General features: G+C 47.5%; 1 protein-coding gene across 1 annotated transcript in view; it reads left to right on the plus strand.

The window, feature by feature from the left end:
• Positions 1 to 2,185: 2,185 nt before the first annotated feature.
• The window catches only part of LOC115169190 (E3 ubiquitin-protein ligase RNF220), a 43,067-nt gene continuing 21,185 nt past the window's right edge, over positions 2,186 to 24,067 (plus strand). Inside the window, exons 1-10 of the mRNA XM_029724677.1 lie at positions 2,186 to 2,196; positions 2,654 to 2,708; positions 5,598 to 5,693; positions 8,021 to 8,063; positions 8,917 to 9,021; positions 10,672 to 10,715; positions 11,644 to 11,773; positions 20,080 to 20,263; positions 20,382 to 20,437; positions 20,559 to 20,673. Coding sequence (XP_029580537.1) covers positions 2,186 to 2,196; positions 2,654 to 2,708; positions 5,598 to 5,693; positions 8,021 to 8,063; positions 8,917 to 9,021; positions 10,672 to 10,715; positions 11,644 to 11,773; positions 20,080 to 20,263; positions 20,382 to 20,437; positions 20,559 to 20,673 — 839 coding nt within the window. The remainder of the gene's footprint in view (positions 2,197 to 2,653; positions 2,709 to 5,597; positions 5,694 to 8,020; positions 8,064 to 8,916; positions 9,022 to 10,671; positions 10,716 to 11,643; positions 11,774 to 20,079; positions 20,264 to 20,381; positions 20,438 to 20,558; positions 20,674 to 24,067) is intronic.

Consider the following 24,067-nt stretch of genomic DNA (forward strand, 5'->3'; position numbering starts at 1 on the left):
CCCCTCCCCCGGTGGGTCTCTCTGCATGGCCTGTGTTAGTAAGTGCCAGACTCCCACTCCGTCTCCACCCCCCCCCTCCCCCCGGTGGGTCTCTCTGCATGGCCTGTGTTAGTAAGTGCCAGACTCCCACTCCGTCTCCACCCCCCCCCTCCCCCCGGTGGGTCTCTCTGCATGGCCTGTGTTAGTAAGTGCCAGACTCCCACTCCGTCTCCACACCCCCCCCCCCCGGTGGGTCTCTCTGCATGGCCAGTGTGGCCGGGGTCTCTCTTCCAGATTGATGGTGCAGTGCATTAGTTACAGTGCTCTGAAAGCAGTAGGTCCTCCTGTCCTGTCTGTCGGACCAGAGTGGAGGGATGAGCGTGACACAGCCAGCACAGAAACAGATAGAGACACAGCCCAAACAATGGCACAGCCCTCCCTACCTGCCTGTTTCACTGCCTGCCTGCCTGGCTGGTGGATTTATGATGGCGGTGAGTGCGTTTATTATCTCACAAACAGCACAGAGCCCGTGTGGCGATTTATCCCCTTTCAAGGTCCATCCCTGATTTGTGTTGGCAGATCAATCACGAGTGCCTCCACAGAGGGGCTAGGGGAGGGGACAAGGCTTATTACCTGAAAAGGGAGGCAGGACGAGTGGTTGAACCCACCCTCACTTGCCATTCATTACACCCATCTCTGGTTGCCTAACCGACCGGAACCTCAACCAATGGCCACGTTAGGATTTTTATCAGAAAGATAAATATTTCTTTTTTCTGAGATTTGATTGAAAATCAACTCATCTCTACTTCTTGTTTACCTTAGTTGGTCTCCTTAGTTTCCTTGATTCCTTCCTGTAACACCTCGTCTGTAACCTCCTGTATGAGGCCACCCCACCCCCCACCCCCACCCCTCCTCCCCTCTCTAGCCGTCCACTCCGGGGACACGCTCGCCTGACAAATCACGTTGTCAGATTAGGACCTGGGCAAATTCAATTTCAGCGCCTTGCCAAAGCCGCTCTGAATCTGGGGCTGCGCATGGGACACAAAGCAAACATGACAAGGGTGACTTTTTTGTCACTTCGACCTGGCGCATCATTTGTGAGGCTCATAAAAATGTATCCATGTCGCAGTGAAAGGAGAAGATCGGGAGGAGGAGCGAAATAAAGCAAGACTGAAATGGAGAGCAAGAGGGTGAAGGAGGAAGAGAAGCCAGACAGGGAAAGTAACAAAATAGAAGAAAATAAAATTAATGATGAATATTCATGCACAGGGAGGAGGAGAGGGAATGATGAATATTAATGTCTCAGGGTGGAGGAGAGGGAATGAGGAATATTCATGTCTCAGGGAGGAGGAGAGGGAATGAGGAATATTCATGTCTCAGGGTGGAGGAGAGGGAATGAGGAATATTCATGTCTCAGGGAGGAGGAGAGGGAATGATGAATATTCATGTCTCAGGGTGGAGGAGAGGGAATGAGGAATATTCATGTCTCAGGGAGGAGGAGTGGGAATGAGGAATATTCATGTCTCGGGGAGAAGGAGTGGGAATGAGGAATATTCATGTCTCAGGGAGAAGGAGTGGGAATGAGGAATATTCATGTCTCAGGGTGGAGGAGAGGGAATGAGGAATATTCATGTCTCAGGGAGAAGGAGTGGGAATGAGGAATATTCATGTCTCAGGGTGGAGGAGAGGGAATGAGGAATATTCATGTCTCAGGGAGAGATCTGATTTGATATGTCTCTCCCCATTGTCGACGAATGCTTTAGCCGGCCCGTTTAATATTTCCGGTCTTGTAATCAGTCATCTTCAATCCGCAATGTCGATGAGGCTGTGATTTGATGTAGCCCCCGCTGGTCAGACTCTGGGGAGAGCAGCCCCCCCCTCTCTCTACCTCCCCCCTTTCTCTCCATCTCTCTTTCCTCTCCTCCGCCTCTTTAATACAATGTTTACAAGCCAGCGCATTGTCCTCAACATATTTCAAAGTCCTAAGTGCCTGGGGCGTTTCACTGACAAATCAAATAACAGCAAAATCATTTATTTCCTGCTCCTGCCACTGGCTCTGCGACGGCGGTTAGGAAAGGAGGAGAGGAGGAGAGGGGGTTAAGGGGTGGATTGGAGCATCCAAGAGAATGATTACTTCAATAAAAAAAATTATATCCCAAATCTGCTTAGCAGTCGTACTTTGAGCTGTAATTGTTTCAAATACAGCATGGCCCAAGGGTGGGCAGATTGAGTGGCACTGGGGGAGAAAGGGGAGGGAAGGCGGGTTTGAATCTTGTAGACGATTAAAAGTGTGATTTGTGTTTCTCGATGACTGACTGACCATTTGAGCTGTCCCCTGGGTATTGCATTTTGTCTGAGTGAGTGAGGGGAGAAACAGTGCTGTCTTTCTGTCTGTGTGACTTTAAGCAGAATTGAGTGTTGAAAGAGGGGCGTCATCTGCACAGAGACAGAGGACCGAGGTGTCACCTGAGGGGATACTGAGAAGAATATCACTTATATTAGGACAGACGCAGACATACAGAGAGAGAGGCGTAAGAACATCCTAGAAAGACATGTGACCTCAATCAGAAACATATCTATCTCGAAGTGCACCTCCCATTTGAATGGAAACGCCCAAACCCACCCAAACCCACCAGTAACCTGTTTAACCCGGTCTCTCTCTTTCCTCCTACAGTAAGAACCCATCACACGGACACAAGGACGGCAGTGTGCTTCCAGGAACTCCTAAGGTAAGAGGACCTCAGAGACGTTCATGATAAACCAGCAGAATCTCTCTCAGACTCCACAGCCCCAATAAGACCATCATCGTTCCACTGACCAGCTCCCTTACCAGAACAATCTTCCTCTGAACTATCTGAGCCTTATTAGGCTACTGTACTTTCGGTCTAGATCTCTGTTCCACTGGGAGGATACCAGCGGAGCTCGACAAGGCAGTGTCTTAAGGAGAGGTATAGCAGGATCCTCCGGAAGGAAGGCTGTTAAGCTAGCTACTACTGTATCAGCAGAGTGTCCGTGCTCCAGCAGGCAGTGGAGAGGGGAATGGAGGAAGCTGCCATAGATGCACTTCCTATGTTTCATGGCTGTCTGAGTCCTCATTAAAAAGCAGATCCAATAGACCCTGGACAGAGCAGTTTCTGTGAACACCCAATAAGAACCAACGGATAGGGAGACAAAGGACTCTGTAAGACCAAGGACTTTAAAAGGGACTCTAGCTGGGTCTATCTCCTCAGTAGAACGCAGTGTTTCAAAGTGTTCACTTTGAGACTCACTTCAAGCCACATAGCATCCCTGTAGTCCGCTGGGACAGGGTATGTCTCTCTTATGTTAATAAGAGGTTTCATTCATGTTCTCTCAATGTTGCCACATTTAGCTCTGACAGGCAGGGGCACTGTTCTTCAGGCCCCTCACTGGATGTGTTGAGGGAAGGGAGATAGAGAGGGAGAAAGAGAGAGAGGGAGAGTCAGTGACAGAGAGAGAAAGGGAGAGAGTGACAGAAAGAGATAAAGAGATATGAGAGTTTTTTAAAGTGTAGTCTGAAGCCAGCCGCAGTTGGCACTGGGGGAGAGCTTGATCGTCCCTCTGCCATTAAAGGTAAGATTTGCTGATGGTATGTGTCCCTGCGGAGGGTAAAGATGCTATGAAGAATGTCTGTCTCTTAATGATCACTGTACCTGTCTGGTAAAAGGGGACCTTTAATATCTTTAACATCTTCAAAGACACGCTTTAATGTGCTCAACAGTGTTTCCTCTACTCTTCATTCAACTGCCATTTCAGAAGACATTTACTGGGTTGAGATGAAATGGATGAACTTGATAAAAAATATTTAATGGAGATTGGAGACAGGTTTTTATCAATACAAGCTATGAGGCTCACCCTACCTCACTATTACCTTCTGATGGTGCCTAGTTCAGAGTCAGACAGACAGGGGCTAGGGGAGAGTCAGACAGACAGGATCTGGGGAGAGTCAGACAGACAGGGGCTAGGGGAGAGTCAGACAGACAGGGTCTGGGGAGAGTCAGACAGACAGGGGCTAGGGGAGAGTCAGACAGACAGGATCTGGGGAGAGTCAGACAGACAGGGGCTAGGGGAGAGTCAGACAGACAGGGTCTGGGGAGAGTCAGACAGGCAGGGACTGGGGAGAGTCAGACAGACAGGGGCTAGGGGAGAGTCAGACAGACATGGTCTTGGAAGACTCAGACAGACGGGTGCTAGGGGAGAATCAGACAGACATGGTCTTGGAAGACTGAGACAGACAGGGGCTAGGGGAGAATCAGACAGACATGGTCTTGGAAGACTCAGACAGACAGGGGCTAGGGGAGAATCAGACAGACATGGTCTTGGAAGACTCAGACAGACAGGGGCTAGGGGAGAATCAGACAGACATGGTCTTGGAAGACTCAGACAGACAGGGGCTAGGGGAGAATCAGACAGACATGGTCTTGGAAGATTCAGACAGACAGGGGCTAGGGGAGAATCAGACAGACATGGTCTTGGAAGACTCAGACAGACAGGGGCTAGGGGAGAATCAGACAGACAGGGGTTGGGGAACAGGAGTAATCGTGGTTAGTGGGGAAAATGGGAGTAAGGGAACAGGGATTGAACAGGGACTGGGGGTGAGGGGAACAGAACAGGCCATCTGAGCGAGGCGTGACTGAGCATTCCCCAGTAGGTGCTTAGTATTCCGACACACCGTGTGAAAAATGAAGAAGCTGGTTAGAGATCACAGGGGCTGCTGCTTCCTGTGCCCAGTCTGCCTTCCAGACCTTCCTACCGGTTGTAAAGCGGATTAACCTCTCCCACTTCACAGCTGCCACAACGGCCACCCGCCCCCTCTCAACCACGCCATCGCCATAGCGACTCCGTGTCAGCCCTGTGCCTCTTAATCCTTGGGGTCAGGGGGCAACGGTACGGCAAGACAAGATGAGGGGAGATGAACACGTTATCTAACATGGCACCGCCTGTATCTAACGCTGGCCTCAATCTGTTAATTAGTCAACACATTACAAACCATTACACTCAAGTAGAATAACAAGTAGTAGTTATCAGAAGCTTGTGCTAATTGACACATAGGCATTCAAAATGCAACGTTATAATGTTGTATAGTAGGTAACACTTCCAGTTACATCAATGAATAAAAGCCACACAAATAAACAGCAGTTCCGTGACCTTGCCGTCCCGAAGAATAAAAAGACATGCATAATGCTTAATTTACTGTCCCTGCCATTTCTCACATATTAATATTAGATTATAGTTGTCGGCCACTTATGCCCCTGCTCTCTCCTCTCTCCTTGATTAATAGGAACACTTTGTAAATACAAATATTTCATAGCAGTCTTGTAAAGAGCTGGATCTCTGTCAACTCTTCCCCGTAAAGTAAGCACTATTTCCCCTTCCCCCTTCTTCCCCCCTTTTCTCTTGTTCATTTGGGAAATAAACTCAATTAAGTTTGTCAGTGGGGCAGGCCTGTAATGTCGGAGGCTCTTTGGAGGCTGTCAGAAGAGGTTTATAGATGACCAAGGAGTCCTGTAATGTTGGCTTGTGTCCTCCTCCTCTCCTCCACTGCAGCATTCCCCCTCTTCTCTTCCTCTCACAACAACTGTCCTGCTCTTTCTCCCCAGTCTATGCTGTTGTCGGTGCACATCAAACGCGAGGGAGAGTCGCCGGTGGTCTCCCCTCTCTCTTCTGAAGATGCCCACCACTCCGACAGATACCAGGTGAGCTGCCTGCTCTGTGCCCTGCCTGGAGAAACGGGATGCATTCCAAATGGCAGTAGAACACTATGTAGGGGATAGGGTGCTAACTGGGACGTAAACCAGGATGTTGCTCTTGGCCCACATATTAAGCATCATAATCCCATTTTCATATCCTGTCACATGACAAGAAATATGGATTAAAGCCACTATGAAATGTACTTCTGGGAAAATAAAAGGAAAAGTCGAAGGAAGAATAGCAATGGAAGGACAACATACAAAAAGTACCCTGCTACTCTCTGTTAGGGAGGTTAAACTGAGTCACATTAGACAGACTCATGCGGTGGTCGAGATGATGTTGAGGTGGTAATTTGTTGTTTTAGTGTTGAACACACAGCATTGACTCAGCCAATCATCTGGCTCTCACATCTTATCATGGAGTGGATCAGGCATCAGCCCAGCTGCCTACCTCCCTCTATCCTCCCTGTCTGTGTCCCAAATGGCACCCAATTCCCTTTATAGTGCACTACTTTTGACGGAGCCCATGGGTAGTGCACTGTATAGGGAATAAGGTGTCATTTGGAATGCAGCACCTCAATCCTCCCACTATCTCTGGCAAAGATTTGCCCAGGCTGTAATGTGTTTCCCTGTTCAGATAGGTAATCACCCACAATTTACCTCAAGCAATGCTCTTATGCTCCCTAAGCCTGGATGGTATCTCTTCTGGTCCACCACGTCCTTGACATGTCTCCCACCTCATTCTGCTGGAGGCCTCACCACTACAGATAGGAGGCGTCCCAAACAGCACCCTACTCCACACACTGTGCACTACTTTTGATCAGACCCCTATGGGCCCTGGTCAAATGTAGTGCACTATATAGGGAATAGGGTGGCGTATGTGACGCTGGCATAGATTAGTTAGGATTAAACTGCTTCATACAGCACAGTGTTTTAACCTAAGTTATAAGGTTATGATGGAGCTTAAAACATTTTTACATCTCAAAGTTTGGTATTTCAAACTCATACGGCAATGATTTATTATTTGGGTTAAGTGGCTTTTTCCCTTATACCATAAAGTAAGAGCTATGAAGTGTAAGACATCATATCCATACATTGACACGCCTATTAAAGGGGCTGTGGTGAAAGTATATATTTTCATTAGTAAAGCTGCTGCTGAAACCATTTCATGCAAACGATTAAACAGATGCTTTTCCCCCCTTAAATGTTAGCTTTTTTTTTTTTTTTCGTAACATGAGCTATCATGTGGTTGTGTAAGCCATTTAGATAGTTTCATCCAAAATGGCACCCTATTCCCTGTATAGTGTGCTATATTTGACCAGAGTCCTATGAGCCCTGGTCAAAAGTAATGCACTAAGTATGGAATAGGGTATAATTTGGGATGCTGCATAGTGGATCATCATATCATGGGCAGGTTGTATATGAGCACAACTCAAGTGTCAGTGTAAGAGGCCTCTCTGGTATATGATGGACGATCCACTCGCTAGGAGCTTGAACTTGTGCCCACACTCTGTGCCATTGTCAATGAGTGGGCATCCATCCATTGCCTTGAATGGCCCTGCTGGTGTCAGCAAATAGCCTACCCGCTCTGAAAGAGAGGGGAGAAGAAAGATAGGTGGTCCCATTTAACCCATAGAATTCATAGCCTATTTCGTATGTCACTTTCATATGATGAGAAAATTATGAAACACTCATTTTCATGAAATGAAATAAAAAGTTTGTACTATTAGTATTGTCTGCAAAAAAAAAAAAAGTTTAGATATGATGCATGGAACTAGTTTACCCTACAAGTTGCTTGAGACAAACTTGAATCAATCTTAAAATCTCAAATCAAATGAACTTCCATTGAAGTCACTGTATTACGTACTGCTGCTCCCTAGTGGTCAATAGTGGAACAACACCGGGCGTCCTCTGAACTTTCACTCCGATGTTTAGTCACATGATACGCGCCAAGCCAACATGGCGACGGCGATTAAGAAAGCGGCTTTGTAGGCGCCACATTCAATCCTTTGGCATCCTTATAAAATTATTGACTCAAAAGTGTATTCATGGTGCGGTGTACTACCGGGAGGCCTAAATGATAGACGTGTAAAAGTGAGTTTGTCGGCTTGAAAAGGCTTTGAACAAAAACTTGCGACCCTGTTATGGAAGAGACGATACAGCCCATAAAAGAAGTAGGTTTTTGTTTACTATCAAGCTTAAACTTGCAGGGCACTCTGTAGAATCCAAATCAATCCAGCCATGAGCTGCTACGAATGTATCTATAAACAATATAAATTGAAAGGTCCATATCTAATGCATATTTTTTGTGTTTCCTTTCTTCCTACTTGTAGACATTTTTAAGAGTGCGAGCAAACAGGCAAACGCGGTTGAATGGTATGTATACATTTCCTTTTTCTTGTAAAGTTCCTAATTATTCTTCATAAACATCTTACACATTTGTATTTTTTATAAGTTCATTTCTGGTACAACATCCTGTAGAATTACTTCATAAATATTGATTAAGCCAGGTATATCTTAATCTGCCGCTTCTCACAGACAATGTGTATGCAATGACATGATTGGAGCCTAGCTTATCTTGGTGAAAATGGTGCCAAAGGCTTGTGAAATTATTAAGGCAATTTCCTAAAACCAAACATTTCCTCATCAAATCATTTTCTGTTCATATTTATTAAGTATCCTATGATTGTCATAGAACAGTTTTTTATTTTTTTTATACATTACACTACTGAAAAAACAGATTGCTCAACCAAATATCATCTCCACTACAGTTGGTGGAATTGTCAATCAAAGTTGAAGCAGCAAGCCACTGGGGAGGCGATTGTGCATCTTCAGAGTGAGAACAGAGTCATAGCGTAGGTCTGGATGGACCGGCTGACCAGGCTGTGTTTGGTTTGACCATGCATTTCTACCCTGCATAGCCATAACCTTGGCTCTGCCATCGATAGAACAAGTTAAGTATAGCCAGAGACCCATGTTGAACAAAGCCCTATGTGGCCTTGCTGACAGCCCTTCATACAGTGGACCAGCTCCAGGCTGTAGCCTACATTACAGCTACAGAGCCAGGCCTGCCCCTTGTTGCCCAACTGAGTGTGATTTCATGGCTGGCTGGTGGGGGGGTCGGGAGTCCTGGCTGCCCCTGTGTGTCTCCGTCCCTGCTGTTCCCTTGACCTAGCGCCTACACGAGCAGAGGATCTATTAACCCTTGACCTTCTTGATATGTTGACAGTCGATGACCTCTGCTGGTGCAGGCGCTACGCCAAGGAAAGTGTCAAAAATGCTCCCCTTGGACTGCACAATGGAGCCCCCCTTGCCCCCTGCTGCATTGGCCACGGTAAGAGCCTGCCCCCCGTCCCCTCCCCAACACCCCTCTGTCAGCCAGCAGGCCCAGGCTCCCTCTCTGCCTCCATTGGCATTTGCACCAGCCTCGGCAGCAGCCTCAGTGCTGCTATGAAAAGAAGCGGTGCCGACTTTGTTTAAACTCAAGCCTCCATTAATGTCTATTACCTCTCATGTGGAACCTGAATGATTCTGAGGGGGGGAGGGGGATGGGGGTCGACTCGTGCCGGGCCTAATTAATCGTCCCTTTCTGTCTGCGTTTAATGAAGCCCTACTCGATTACCATCACCCGTTCCCTGGCCTGGGAGAGAGATTATTAGTAGCTGTCCCAATCTCCCCAAAGTTATGGCGCGTTGTCCTTCCTCCTTTCGCCGTCCCTCCTCGGGTCCCCCTTGGCCCCTTTCGCAATCACAGCCACCTAAAAATTAATGTCCCCGGACGCCATTTGCAGTTAAGAAAAAGCGACAAAGACTTACGGCGCATTGGCCGCTGTTCTGCTGTGTTAAATTTCAAATTATGCGGTGGGGGGAGTTGTCGACTAGTGCTGTAGAAGGATTGTTGAGTCACGTGACCTAGACCTACAGTAGACCATCCTTACCCGTCCTATGGAGAGAGGGAACCAAGTTCAGGCCTATCGTCTCCTAAAACAATGTCAGTTTCTATGAGGAGAGTAAATGACCATATCCTGTGGAAAAAGAGGAAGAACCTTCTCAATGTTTAGCTTCTCCTCAAACACTGGTTGAAGATAATAGATTGCCCTCTCTTTTTGTCATCACGGCACGGTGTTAGAACATTAGACTGTAGCCTCCTGGGCATCTCGGAGTAAGAGTGCTGGTCTAGGATCAGGTTCCCCCTGACCATGTAAACTTATTCATTTTTTGGTCTAAAAGGTAAAACTGAGACATGTTATGAATACGGTCCTGACGTTAGACCAGTTGTGCCGCTGAGGAGGATTGTCACAGCGGCATCTCCACTCGCTGTTGTAATACCTGATCTTCCGGTACCAGACACTGTGGCATCTTCTAAGAGACCTGGGGCGCATCGATTCCTCACCACTCCGCTGACCCGCGTTATTGCCAGCGAGACAGCAAACTTCTTTGACATGTTGTGAATGCCAATAGCGTTCACCGCTGCTCTTCTGCCAAGCAGAGAAGAGACACACAGTACACAGCTGGAGGACAGAGGAGAGACACACAGTACACAGCTGGAGGACAGAGGAGATGGAAAACCCCCAAAACACTACCATGAATTTACAGTGTATTTTTCATCCATGTCAAATGCAATACCGGTTGCCATATTCGAAGAGAGCCTGGTTGTGACAGAGGCATTCTGCTGGGCTGTATTGCCTGCTGTGAGCCTGTTATCCACCCTGACAGTGGGTTTAATTTGATCAAATAACTCATTAGGCTATATCAGATTCTAATCAAGAACATTCAGTTGTGTTTTTTGGGTTGCGTCCTCTTTTACTGCATTTCAACCAATCATGTCATTGTAGCCACATCACTGTCTGCTGAAGTCAATGGACTTACCGATGTGATATTTTAGTACGGCACTTAAAACAGAGAAATACAAAAACAAGTCCCAGATTGCTATGTATTTTTGTCATGATTCTAACCACCTCTTCCTCTGCTTCTTTGTGTTTCAGCCCGGATTGGGAAGATGAAACGCCGGAAGCCAGAGGATGGGCAGGTATGTCCACTGTGCAGCGCGCCGCTGGCAGGGACCGAGGAGGAGATGAGTAGGCATGTGGAACAATGTCTGTTCAAGGTAGCCTCACGTCCCTACCCGTACCCTCAGCCTCGGGTCTCTAGTCAACCAATCACCATCTTTCTAGTCACTAGTCACCACCACGCTATCTAGTGTCTATCCACTCTGCTCCCGCTCTTTCCCCTGGATCTGACCTAGCGTACACACTACTTAGAAATGACATAGATATGGCAGACTCAGAACACATGGAAACAGTAGCCACCAGGGCTTCGTTGTCTGACAAGCTCTTATTTTACTTGTCCTCCAAGCACTGAATCTATCTCACTCCAGTCTCAAAGAAGGACCTTTCCTCTTTGCTCTATGCTCTATGCTTGTAGTACCAGTTAGATGTTCAGCAGAAATAATCATTAGTCTAGGAAAACAGCTCTCTCTCCTGTCGAAGAGTTAGCCCACCTCTCTCCCCTGTAGGAAAATCTTCCTCATCAATATCTGTGCTTCCTGAATAGAGTAGATGGCTAGTGAGGTCTCCTGACCAACACAGATTCATGCTCACTGTCATTGTAACCACTTCTCCTTTGCTCACAGAATAGGATAGATGTATTTATAGTAATCATGCTCTCATAAACTTGGCTGTAACGTTGGTCATGATGCTCCACTTGCCCCCCTACTTTGGTGATGGTCTTTCCAAATTTTACAGATGCATTAGTTGTAGTTTTACTAACACCTATTGTGCATCATAGCTAATTTTGTATTAATCTATATTATTCAATATTTTAATTTGAATGAATACAAAGATTACTGATCATTTTCTATTGAACATTTAGATTATTTCTGACAGGAGACAGTTTTTTTCCACTCCAAGCCCTACCCTGTGTCTTGGTCAGTGTTGACAGTGTCTTTGTTCTCTCAGAGGGAGGGTGCGTTTGCTGAGGATGACTCTGCAGACATGGACGGAGAGAACGGGACCCGCTTCGAGGAGTACGAGTGGTGCGGCCAGAAGAGGGTCAGAGCTACCACCCTGCTGGAAGGAGGCTTCAGAGGTACACTATGCACTACAACCCTATGGACGCGATCAATAGTAGTCCACTATAAAGGGAATAGGTGCCAAATGGGACGTAAATCAGTTTTTCACTCTAAGAAAATCAGTCTACTTTGGTTCTTACATTAAAATGACAAAACATTTGTGCAACATTTGAGCAATAACAAAGTGTTTAGGGTAGTTGAAAGTATCCTAACGATAAGAGTCTAAAGCCAGTACAGCAAAATACCTTCCAGCACGCAACAGGACCCACTCTGAACAACATTCCCTGCTAGTCACAATTCTCCTTCAGTATAACAACAGGTTGAGTCTGCATCATTGCCTTTTTAAAGGACGTGGCTGGGTGCAGAGAGGCTAACATGCCCAGGGCTGCAGCCAGACATGGTGGACAGCTTTGGCTCTGTTTACTAAATTACACCCTATTCACTACGTAGTGCACTACTACATAGTGCACCCTATGGGTTCTGTACAAAAGTAGTGCACTGAATAGGGTGCCATTTGGGACACACTACATCTGTCTCTCCAGCTGCAGTGTGGGGCCATGTGGCCCCGGTCCAGACGGGGGACAGCCCAGCCCAGTCCGGTCCTGGCCCCAGCCCTTTAGGAGGGAAAGGAAAACACATTTAGCTGTGCAATTGACCCATCTGAACCTGTGAGGAGTGGTGTGTGGAAGGGAAATGGGCCAGTGACCCCCAGGTTCCCCTCAGCCCAGCAATGCAATTATAGCCCTGGACCTAAAGCGGCCCACTAGGGACCATAGGCTGCTCTTTCCTCCTACCCCCCCCCCCCCCCTGAAACTTATCTTATGGGAGGGCTAGAATTGAATATCAAATCGGTAATCATTGACAACGAGACATCAGTGGGATATTGACTGGAATGCTCAATAACCTGTAAGTTATCTATTTTTAATTTCCCAGTACAATACAGGGACTTTCAAACGTAGGCTGTGATTTAGATGCTGTAATGAATTGATCCAACCTAGCCACTGTGTGCTCACCTAAATGATTTGTGAATATTTAGAATGCCATTGGTCCGTGATCAATAGCTAGTGTAGTCTGCTTGATTGGACAAGTGTATGATTTGGCCGTAGGTCAGCGTTCATTATCTCATGTCCGACAGACAGGCCTTTGCTTCACTGCTAGAGAAAGCTATGAAAATGAATTGGCCACAGGTCCTCATGGTGTGAGTCTACAGATCACAGGAAAGCAAAGAGTCCTTGTCTTCTCTAAGGGCCCCTTTAAAACTCTCAAAGTCCCCAAATTTGATCCAGGTGGTAAAGCTGCATTACAAAGCCCAATAAGACGTGTGCCTTTTGGCCCCTCTCTCTCGCTACAAACCTGACCAGACAGACATCAACAGCCTACAGATCAATTTGATATCTCGACTGAACCTCCTGAGCAGGAGGCTGTCCGTCTGTCTGTCTGTCTGTCTCTGTCCATTCATCTAATGAGCAGCAGACCCCTTCTGGCCGGCTGTGATAGCCCGGCGTCCTGTGATGTGACACAGATAAGGGCTGGTCAAAGCCAGAGGTGCTTTCTGCTGCTCTTAGCCAGCCTGGAGAGACCACTTGAAAGCAACCCCCCGCACCCCCCCCCAGAAGCTCAGAAGGTGGATTTGCCTTGAAAGCTTTGCTGCAGTCAGCCTTGGTTCAATGGGCCCAGCCAGGCAGAATCCACCATCTACCCAGCCCAGGGGGGGTGGTAGACGTGGGGAGGAGAGACCGAGATGAGGGGCTTCAATGGGATAAGAGAGGCCTATCCTCTGTGAGCCACCAGCACCACCACCGCCACCTCTCTCGCTTTGAGGGGAGGGAAGAAAGGCAAAGGGAAGCCGTTTAAACACCACAGAAAAGTCGAGGACCAGGAGAGAGAGGGAGGAAAATCGAACAGGATCACTTTCTGCTTGAGACGTGTGGGGCCCAGCCCTCACGTGGTCCTCCTGTGTACATGGCTTATGAGGGCCTGGGAGAAAAGCACTAAAGGCTGATATATTGAGGAAGAGGGTCAGATCTGATCCCAGCAGCCTGATAGTGAAGACCAAGGCTAAGTGGGCCGATCCTGGGAGAGAGGATTTGGGGCCGCTGACTGAAGATGGCAGCGTTGACAGAAGGCACTCTCTGCTTTGTAAACAGGCTTCAAAGATGGTGGCCATCTCTGTTCCATCTCTGTCCCATCATCTCTCCAGACTTGTCCTGTAAATGCCAGAGAGAGATGATGGATATGACCAGAGCCCACTGGGGAGGGCTGATAAGGGCTATAAGCACCATGGCAACCGGCTCTTATTGGTCAGACTGTCTCTCATGTTGATTGGTCCCTTGACCCCTCCTCGCCACTCGCTCAGAACCTTAGCGTTGTCTCTGTCTCATCTCCAGATGGTGGTGACATATGGAGATAGGTGTTCCGTGTCACAGTCACGTCTGTGTTACACAGGGAAGAACACATGTATTTGACATGTTCATGTCAATGAGATGCACAAGATTGGTTATGATAATGATTGTGGAGGATATGCAAGGGACGGGTGCCATTTAGGTGTAGTGTGTAGTGTGTGTGTGTCGGTGTGCACGGACGTGTGTGTGTTAAGGGCTGGAAAGGGTCGGAAACTTTCCAGTAAATTTCCGGGAATTTTCCATGGGAAGTTAAGCCCGGGAATTTTGCTTAAATTCATCAAAAATCTAAAAAGTTAGCTTATAACGGTGAAACTTTTTTGTGGGATACACATAAGGCAATTCTTGGTCTTGTGGCATATTTTGGTTAAACTATCCCCAATTCAATGGAATTGCACCCCTCTGCATGCACAGTGCATTCTTCCATCACATGTGCAGTGCACTCGTCCATCACATGTACAGCTGATTCTCAAGGTCTTACACTAATGAGCTGCTATTGAGCCAACACTACTACACTGTCTGAGCCAAGGACTACATGTTTTATGGTCATTTTTGATTTTGAATATATTTTATAACATTATTTTTTGTTAATCGTAAATAGTAGCCTACAGCAAAGTGTTTAAGTCATTTCTAACTTGTTAACAATTTCTGCTAGTTAGTTTTTGCCACCATGTGGGTTTTAGCTAGCTTGAGCCTGCTAACTGAGTGTTAATTCACCTGTTTCCATACACATTTCATTTTAAAACATTTATTATAAAGGAGTTGTTTAATCTAACCTGTTAACTATTTATCTGTACATGTAATTGTATTTTTTATTTATTTTTACTCATTTTTTTCTAGTCTTTACAGCAAAATTCCACAGGCACAATCTGATGTGTGGAGACATTTCACTGCAGCTAATGTAGAAGGAAAATATGTGTACATATGTGTACATTACAAATACTGTGCCAAATCATATGTGAAGAATGCAACAAAGATGCATCTGGCCAAGTGCATAAAGAATCAGACGATTTTTTGACTCAATGGAGGAACGTAGTCAGATAATTGCTGATGAATGTCCTGCTTGAGCTGTGTATGCAACTGGTTCACCTCTGCTGCTCACAGGCAATGTGTATTGGAAGAGATTTCTGAATGTTCTTCACCCAGCATACACCCCTCCAACCAGACATGCTTTATCTACTAATTTGCTGGATGCAGAGTTCAACAGAGTTCAAGTGAAGGTCAAGCAAATCATAGAGAAAGCAGACTGTATTGCAATCATCTCTGATGGGTGGTCAAATGTTCGTGGGCAAGGAATAATTAACTACTTCATCTCCATCCCGCAACCAGTATTCTACAAGAGCACAGATGCCAGGGACAACAGACACACCGGTCTCTACATTGCAGATGAGCTGAAGGCAGTCATCAATGACCTTGGACCACAGAAGGTATATGCACTGGTGACAGACAATGCTGCGAACATGAAGGCTTCTTGGTCTAAAGTGGAGGAGTCCTACATCACACTCATTGGCTGTGCTGCTCATGCGTTCATCCACCTCTGGCCTGCTCGCCTCCCTACCTCTGAGGAAGCACAGTTCCCGCTCAGCCCAGTCAAAACTGTTCGCTGCTCTGGCACCCCAATGGTGGAACAAGCTCCCTCACGACGCCAGGACAGCGGAGTCAATCACCACCTTCCGGAGACACCTGAAACCCCACCTCTTTAAGGAATACCTAGGATAGGATAAAGTAATCCTTCTAAACCCCCCCCCCCCCCCCAAAAGATTTAGATGCACTATTGTAAAGTGGTTGTTCCACTGGATATCATAAGGTGAATGCACCAATTTGTAAGTCGCTCTGGATAAGAGCGTCTGCTAAATGACTTATATGTAAATGCATTGAATCTGCTCCTCAAGGACATCATGGCAATGAAAACAATGGATGGACTCTACAAGAGAGCTAAGGAAATGGTTAGGTATGTGAAGGGTCATCAAGTTATAGCAGCAATCTACCTCACCAAGCAAAGTGAGAAGAATAAGAGCACCACATTGAAGCTGCCCAGCAACACCTGTTGGGGTGGTGTTGTCATCTTGTTTGACAGTCTCCTGGGGGGGAAGGAGTCTCCAAGAAATGGCCATATCACAGTCTGCCGATATGGACAGCCCCATCAAGAGGATCCTCCTGGATGATGTATTTTGGGAGAGAGTGGTAAGCAGCCTGAAACTTCTGAAACCTATAGCAGTAGCCATTGCACGGATTGAGGGAGACAATGCCATCCTTTCAGATGTTCAGACTCTGCTTACAGATGTAAGCGAATAAATCCGTACTGCCCTGCCCACTTCACTGTTGCTCCAAGCAGAGGAAACTGCAGTTCTGAAATACATCAAAAAGCGTGAAGACTTCTGCCTGAAGCCCATACACACCGCAGCGTACATTTTGGACCCCAAGTATGCTGGCAAGAGCATCCTGTCTGGTGCAGAGATCAACAAGGCCTATGGTGTCATCACTACCGTGTCTCACCACCTTAGCCAAGAATCTTGCCCTCATCCAGGCCATCTGGAAAGGTACACTTCCAAGCAAGGGCTTTGGGATGGTGATGCTACGTGGCAGTCGTGCCAACATATCTCATCAGCCACCTGGTGGAAGGCACTTTGTGGATCTTACCAATGTTGCCTCCATCATCCTCCAAATCCCACCAACATCAGCCGCCTCAGAGCGCAACTGGTCCTCGTTTGGAAACACACACACCAAAGCACGCAACAGGCTGACCAATACAAGGGTTGAAAAATTGGTGGCCATCTGGGCAAATTTGAGGCTTTTTGAGCCTGACAACTAGCTATCCTCAACAAGGTTGGAAAGTGACAGTGAAAATGAGGCCTCAGAGTCTGAAGTTCAAGAGGTGGACATTGAGGAGGTCCAGGGAGAAGACATGGAAGACAACCAAAGCTTTAGTTTCTAGACTATAATTTTACAGATGTATGTTGAAAACGTTTTTGGGAGATGCGATGGATCATTGGGGATCATTCAATATTCCCTTTTGCTGTTCAGTGAAATCATCCCATGTGAAGAGTAATTTAATTAAAGTTCCAATTCGTAACTAAATTCTTTTTTTTTTTTTTTTCTATTGGAAGGATTTAATCATTTGCAATTATGTATACATATGATAAGGTGAAAGGTTTCTGTTTCTGTAAATGTATCCAATGCAAAAAAATCTACATTTAAATGGTATTAATATTCATTTACATATTTCTGTTAACTCCCATATGTTCTCGTTAATTCCAATATATTCCCATTAATTCCCATGGAAAGTTTCCACCTCTGAATATTCCCCAAAAGGTGCAACCCTAGTATTGATCCTAGATGATCTGCCAGGAGGAGGGGCAAAAAGGGAGTAGCATATCCCCTGGGGTCAGAGAGAGATGGAGGGCGAGAGAGAGGGAGAGGGAGATGGAGGGGGGAGAGAGAGGGAGATGGAGGGGGGAGAGAGAGAGAGATGGAGGGGGAGAGATGGAGAGAGAGATGGAGGGGGGGAGAGGGAGAGAGGGAGCGCGTGCAACGGCGTGCATAATGTGACTGAAAGGCAGTTATAGTGGCGCTGACCTTTTCAGGGGAGATTAGATTGCCTGCCAAGACTGGTTAAAGGGAGAGATGGGGCCTGAACTGAGCTGAGCAGCATGACCAGGCTGGGCAGCCCAACAGCATCTTTGCGTCCTAAATGGCACCCTATTCCCTATTTAGTGCACAATTTTTGACCATGGCCCATAGGGCTCTGGTAAGAAGTAGTGCACTTTAATGGTGAATAGAGGGGCATTTGGGACACTACCCGTTACTTCAGACTGCTGTAGTCCTCCCTGCTCATGGGACATCAACCGGGTCGGACTTTGGGCAATCCAATTTCAGCCGGACGGTTCGGCTACATGCCACTTGCTTTTACAGCATCCCCTCGTTTTAGTTTCTATCAGTCAACTATCAGTGTGATGGGGATCTTGTTTTCCCTACTTGTCTTTATAGTCTTCTTCCATACTTACCGCTGTGGTGAATTGAGATTGAATTGGATCGAATGCAGCAGTTGTAGGCAGCCCACACCTGTCGGTTCCAGTTGGGGGAAGTATATTTGAGAGAAATATTTCTCCATGTCCCACTGGGTTTAAGGATAATCCTACCTAGTAACACTTAGCAGTGGAAAGCCCACTTCTTTGGGGCTACAGTGGCTCCGGCCTTGTCAGTGGGTGTGTTGGGGACAGTGAAAGCATCTAGAGCCTCTCTCTCCTCAGCCAGAGAGCCACCACACCACAGCCTTTTGAAAATCAATGCTGTGCTGCTCTGCCTCTGTCCCTCCCATCTCCTGGCCCCAATCCCAGCCGTGCATTGCTAACTAGCCGCAGGATCCATACTCTGATCAATTGATTGGATTAACAGTGATTTCAGGTTCCTTCCAACCCTTTGCCACTTTCTCCTCCCCAATGTGCCTGGCCAGCGGGCGCCATTAGTGGTCGGGACAGGGGGACAATCTATTTATTTATTTTAGCTTTTCCTACGTGTCGCCACTCGTTCAAGTAGATAAATTAAATGCAGGGCGTCATTTGCAGTTTATCTAATTTATGACCTTACCGCCTGGCCTGGCCACTATACCTCCCTTCCTCCCCTCCTTTCCAGCGGCCTTTGAGGCATCCCCCAGGTCCAGGGGGTTGACTGTGCTGTGGGAGAGACAAAGGCTTGGACTTGAAAAACATATTATTAGCCCATCCCTTGCTCTATAGTATTTCAATCATCTCAAAGTCCCTGAATGGTGTTGGTCTATCTGGATAGGATAAGTTTCCATGCTGCCCGCTGGTCCCCTCAGCTGTCTGGTACTACTGCCTCTGCCACCAGCAGCGGAACAGACATTTATGCACCACAGCCATTGTTCGCATATGCTCCACGCAGCCACAGGGACCAAATAAAACTTAAAAGGTCCCTTTTTATGTGATCACTAAAAGCATGGGCACATTGTAAAAAGGGTTAGCCTTGGTGGCAGGCAGGGACAGAGTTTTATCCTCTCCTCCAGCAGCAGCTCCCTCAGCACAGAGCTTCCTCCAGCCTTCACAGAGGGAGGAGGCTGCCTGCCTTCTGGGTCTCTGTGCTGGGTTGATTTTAGGACATCTATCCATGGCTCTACCTACGTCTCCACATGAGCCCAGTCTGTCTGTACCCCACCACAGCCCTGTACCATCTCCTGTCCTGACACGTCAGCTGTCAGTGTCCAGCCCTAGACGAGTGAGAGACTCTGTCCCTGACCACTCAATCAGCCCCCGGCGCTGTGTGCGTCTCCGTGGCAGCACAGGCAGGGGGAGAGGCAGGGCCTAAGTGGAGCTGAAAGAGCCAGTCAGCCAGCAGTCAGGCAGGAGTTTGTCTGGCGGGCCGCTCATCACGGGGTTTATAGAGGTGCCAGTCAGATCTACCACCAGTCAGTCAGCCCCCCCCCCCCCCCCCCCCCCCCCCCCCCCCAGACTGCCACGCTCCCATAACCAGATAACCAGCCACTGGCAGCTGACAGACAGCTGACACAACCCAGTAAACCTCCTCCCTCTGTCTGCCGCTGACAGCCAACAACACTTTACAGGGAGGGAGGGGGAGATTGCAGCATCTCAACATGTCTATTTCAATCAGTCTGCTTTAGCAGCAGGTTTAATAGCTAGCTCAGATCTTTCTTACCCTGCCGGTCTACATGTGTAGAGAGAGCGATAGGGAGACAGGGTCTGGAACAAGGGCTTGCTACTGTTGGAGCCCTGCTTTGCACTGTCATCCTGTCTGACATGACAGAACTACCTGCTTCAGAGGTTGTGAAGTGTATGTACAGTATTTAAACGCATTTGTATATCCCTCCACAATATTAAGGACGGTTGCATGGTCTGACGGAGCCTAGGCAATGACTCTGCCCCCCTCCACTCTCCCCTCCCTCTCCTCAGGAACAGGCTTTGCCATGTGCAGCACGAAGGAGAGCCACGACAGTGACGCCGACCTGGACGTGGATGGAGACGACACGCTGGAGTACGGCAAGGCCCAGTACACAGAGGCAGACATCATTCCCTGCTCCGGAGAGGACCAAGGAGAAGCCAAAGAACGGGAGGCCCTGCGTGGGGCGGTGTTGAAGTAGGTTCTCACTCCTACCACTCTACTGAAGTCCACTCTGGTCTACTCTACTGACTCTGCTCTGTGGTGGTGAGCTCCTTCTCACGGCTTTGGGTTTTGTTTGTTTCTGCTCTTTCAGTGGTGGAATGCCGTCCAACAGAATAGCGACAGAGTTCTCCAAATGGGCCAGTGATGGTGAGTTGAAGCTTGGAACAAGATGTCATATTCTGTTTTTATGGTTACCATATTGAAATCTTTTGACCGTATTGATTTAATGTCACGGTCAGTTGTCATAGTTCCCCATCTCTCTCTGCAGAGATGCCCTCCACGAGCAATGGTGAGAGCAGCAAGCAGCAGCTGCCTCAGGACCCCAACGCCGCCTGCTCATCCTCCAACGCGCCCCGGACCTGTAAAAACAGCGAAATAGAGAAGTAAGAATCATCCCTCCATCCCGTCCTCCCCTCTCTTCTCAGCCCCAGAGCACACACACACACACACACACCTGCCCAAGCCCTTTCCTATCTCGTTTCTATTACTCTCAAATTAGTTTTCTTTCCTTCCTGCGCCTGGCCGGTTGGGTCATAAATGATGCATTTTGTGTGGTCATTTTTCCTCCTGCGGTGAGATAGCGGTGAATCTGTGCTTTGACTCACTTCATCCACTGGTCTGATCTCAGAGAGGCTCCCATGGTATTGATCCTCTCTCTGTAGCCGTGTGCTCCATCTGGGCCAGACACACAGTACCACGCAGGAATCCTAATTTCACCACACACACACACACGACATCCTTCCTGCTACCTACCTAGCAGCAGAGCGCCTAGTAGAATCCCAGCTCCAGTCTCCCCAGCCCCTCCCTGCCAAGCAGCAGATAAATGTGAATAACCTGTTCATGGTAAAGGGCAGCCCCTCTAATTCCCTTATCTCCATGTCCTCATCCATATTCTCCGACAAGCGGCGCCCAGAAAACAATTTCCACCAGCAGCAGCATGGCCGGCCCCTCTGAATGGGTAATTGGGGTCAGAGCAGCACAGCTAGTGGAGAGAGAGAGGGATTTTGGTTGATTGCTTGCTTCTGCATGTTTGGCATATTCCATGTTCCCCCCCTTTGCTCCTCTTGCTCCCCATTTTGGCTCAGTTGCTTCAGTTTCCCCCCACCCCTATCTTAAACATGGCCACAGGTCAAAACTGCAGTCTGCCACTGCCTTCCATCACAATCCCCCTCTCTCTTCCTTGCTGCCTTCACTTGTCCAAGCCTCAGAGACTGACTGATTTACTGACTACTTCTGACTCCTTCCTCACATCTCATTTGGCCATTTCCTTTCCTCAGTGTCCATTTCCCCTGCTGACTCTGACTGAGATAAATGATTGTTTTGGTTACAACAAAGCAGCCAAACGGATCCGTTTCTTACTCTCCCTCAGCCGCCATCATCATCATTGACTTCCTGTGAAGGGCTCATGTTAAACTGCCTAGTAGTACGAGAGTAGCAAGTGTTTTCTAAATCCACACGTTTATTTCCTCTTTCTCTTAGCGCCCGTAGTCACACACACACTTCTCCACACATACACATACTTCTCCACACACACCCACACACACACTTCTCCACACACACACACACACACACACACACACACACACACACACTTTTCTACACCCACTCTTGGGAGGGCTGCCCTGCCTGCCTGGCAGGCTAAATGCTTAATTTAAATGAATCAATCAGGAGGAAGTTGCTTAGAGTAGAGCTGGTCTAGCCACATATTAAATATCAGCCTGCTGCTGGAGAACTGAACTGGTGCATAAGTATAGCAGCTTGAGGTGTATTGATCCGGGTTGCATCCAAAATGGCACCCTATTCCCTTTATAGTGCACTACTTTTGACCGGAGCCCTATGGGCCCTGGTCAGAAGTGGTGTACTATAAAGGGAATGACGGCCATTTGGGACGCAACCCCTGATCTGGGCTCATCAGTACACTGTGATCACGTATCTGGCCCTATCCCTCCACCCCTCTTCCTGGGTGACAGTGTGTGTACCCAGGATGAATATGTGTGTGTGCAGAGTGGGAGGATGAATTCATCAGCAGCACATCCTCTGGGGCAGTGTGGTTATGATCCGTCTGTGTGGCAGACAGACAGATGTAAACACAGTGACTGTCTGAGGGTTAGGGAGGGAAAGCCTTGTGTCCATAAGGATAACAGTGTCGGGGGTTTAGGCTTAAGTGAGTGTAGGAATAGCGAGTTGCTCTTTTTTTGTTGTGTGTGTGTGTCGGCATGAAGAAAGACAGGTGAGCGCTCCCTAAGTGGTGAAGCCAGGAGCATGACAGCTTAGGTTGATTCATCGCTGTAACCCTGTTGAGGCTCCCTGCCTCCCCTCTTATACACACATACACACACGGTCCATCTTCCTTCCTCCCACACACACACACACACACACACACACACATTCGCGACAGCCACCTCTCTGTGCCATTATGTGGTGGAGAGGGGCATTAGGTGTGTTAGGCGGGCAGGCCATAGATCACTCCCGCTGGTTGACAGACAGAAGGAAGAGTAGGCCTAAGCCATGAGAAGGGCCTCCTGCCTGCCTCCTGAATCAGCTTTATTAGCTTACCTATCGGCTGCTCTGCTCCAGATGTGACACACGCCTGTGTATTTAATATCGCAGGCCATGTTTCCACCAACCAGTCTGCTCTGGAGCACATACTCACTGGTTGGCACCCTATTCCCTATATAGTGCATTACTTTTGATAGTGCCCTATGGGGAAAAAGAAAGTCAAACGTAGTGCACTATACAGGGAATAGGGTGCCATTTGGGACATCTCCAGACGGTCACAGTAACTCTCCAGCTGAACCTGTATTATTCCCAGATATTTCTTGTTTTTCTCCCTCCCTGCCGTTGTTTTCTACTTAAGCAATAAGGCACCTCAGGGGATGTGGTATATGGCCAATATACCATGGCTACGGGCTGTTCTTAGGCATGACGCATTGTGGAGTGCCTGGACACAGCCCTTAGCTGTGGTATATTGGCCATATACCACAAAACCCTGAGGTGCCTAATTGCTATTATAAACTGGTTACCAATGTAATTAGAGCAGTAAAAATAAATGTTTTGTCATACCCGTGGTATACGGTCTGATAAACCACTGCTGACAGTCAATCAGCTTTCAGGGCTCGACCCACCCAGTTTATAAAAATCCTTATTTGATCAGGTTCCAGGGGATGTTTGGAGGATATTTTATTATACGCTGGAGGGGAATGATGTCATTCATCATAGAGAGAGGGTTGTTCTGGGAATGATAGTTTTTAACCGTTCCTCCTTAGTGTCTGTTGGCTTACTGCAGGTATTCCCAAACTGGAGGGGTTTTCCTGACCATTTCAACTGATTGTTCATAATCATTGGGGATCAATCATTTTCAAACAGTACATTTAGTTTTTCCAACGGGGCTATGCATTTGGGCGAGTTTTTTTCTCTCGCCTGAACAGCTTCATTTCAAATAAAATTAAACCATCTTGTGTTCAACAAAATAACAACACAATGTCAACTACAGGTAGCCTAGTCAAATAATTAACATCCAATCACATTAACCGTTACTCTCTCGCGGGAAACCTTCACTGTTGCGCAGACATTTAGAAACGAAACATGACAATTTGAAAAATAAGCAATGGGAGTTTTTTGAGCGAGAATAAAGACGACTTTCGAGTAGTAAGACATGTATAAAATCAACAGAGACCATTAATAAGAAGGGGCTAGAAGCTTCTTATATGGTGAGCTACCAAGTAGCTAGTGCAGGCACGCCCCATACTATTGTGGAGGACTTAATTCTTCCTGCTG

The sequence above is a fragment of the Salmo trutta genome, chromosome 31, assembly GCF_901001165.1.
Source record: "Salmo trutta chromosome 31, fSalTru1.1, whole genome shotgun sequence".
Lineage (NCBI taxonomy): Eukaryota > Metazoa > Chordata > Actinopteri > Salmoniformes > Salmonidae > Salmo > Salmo trutta.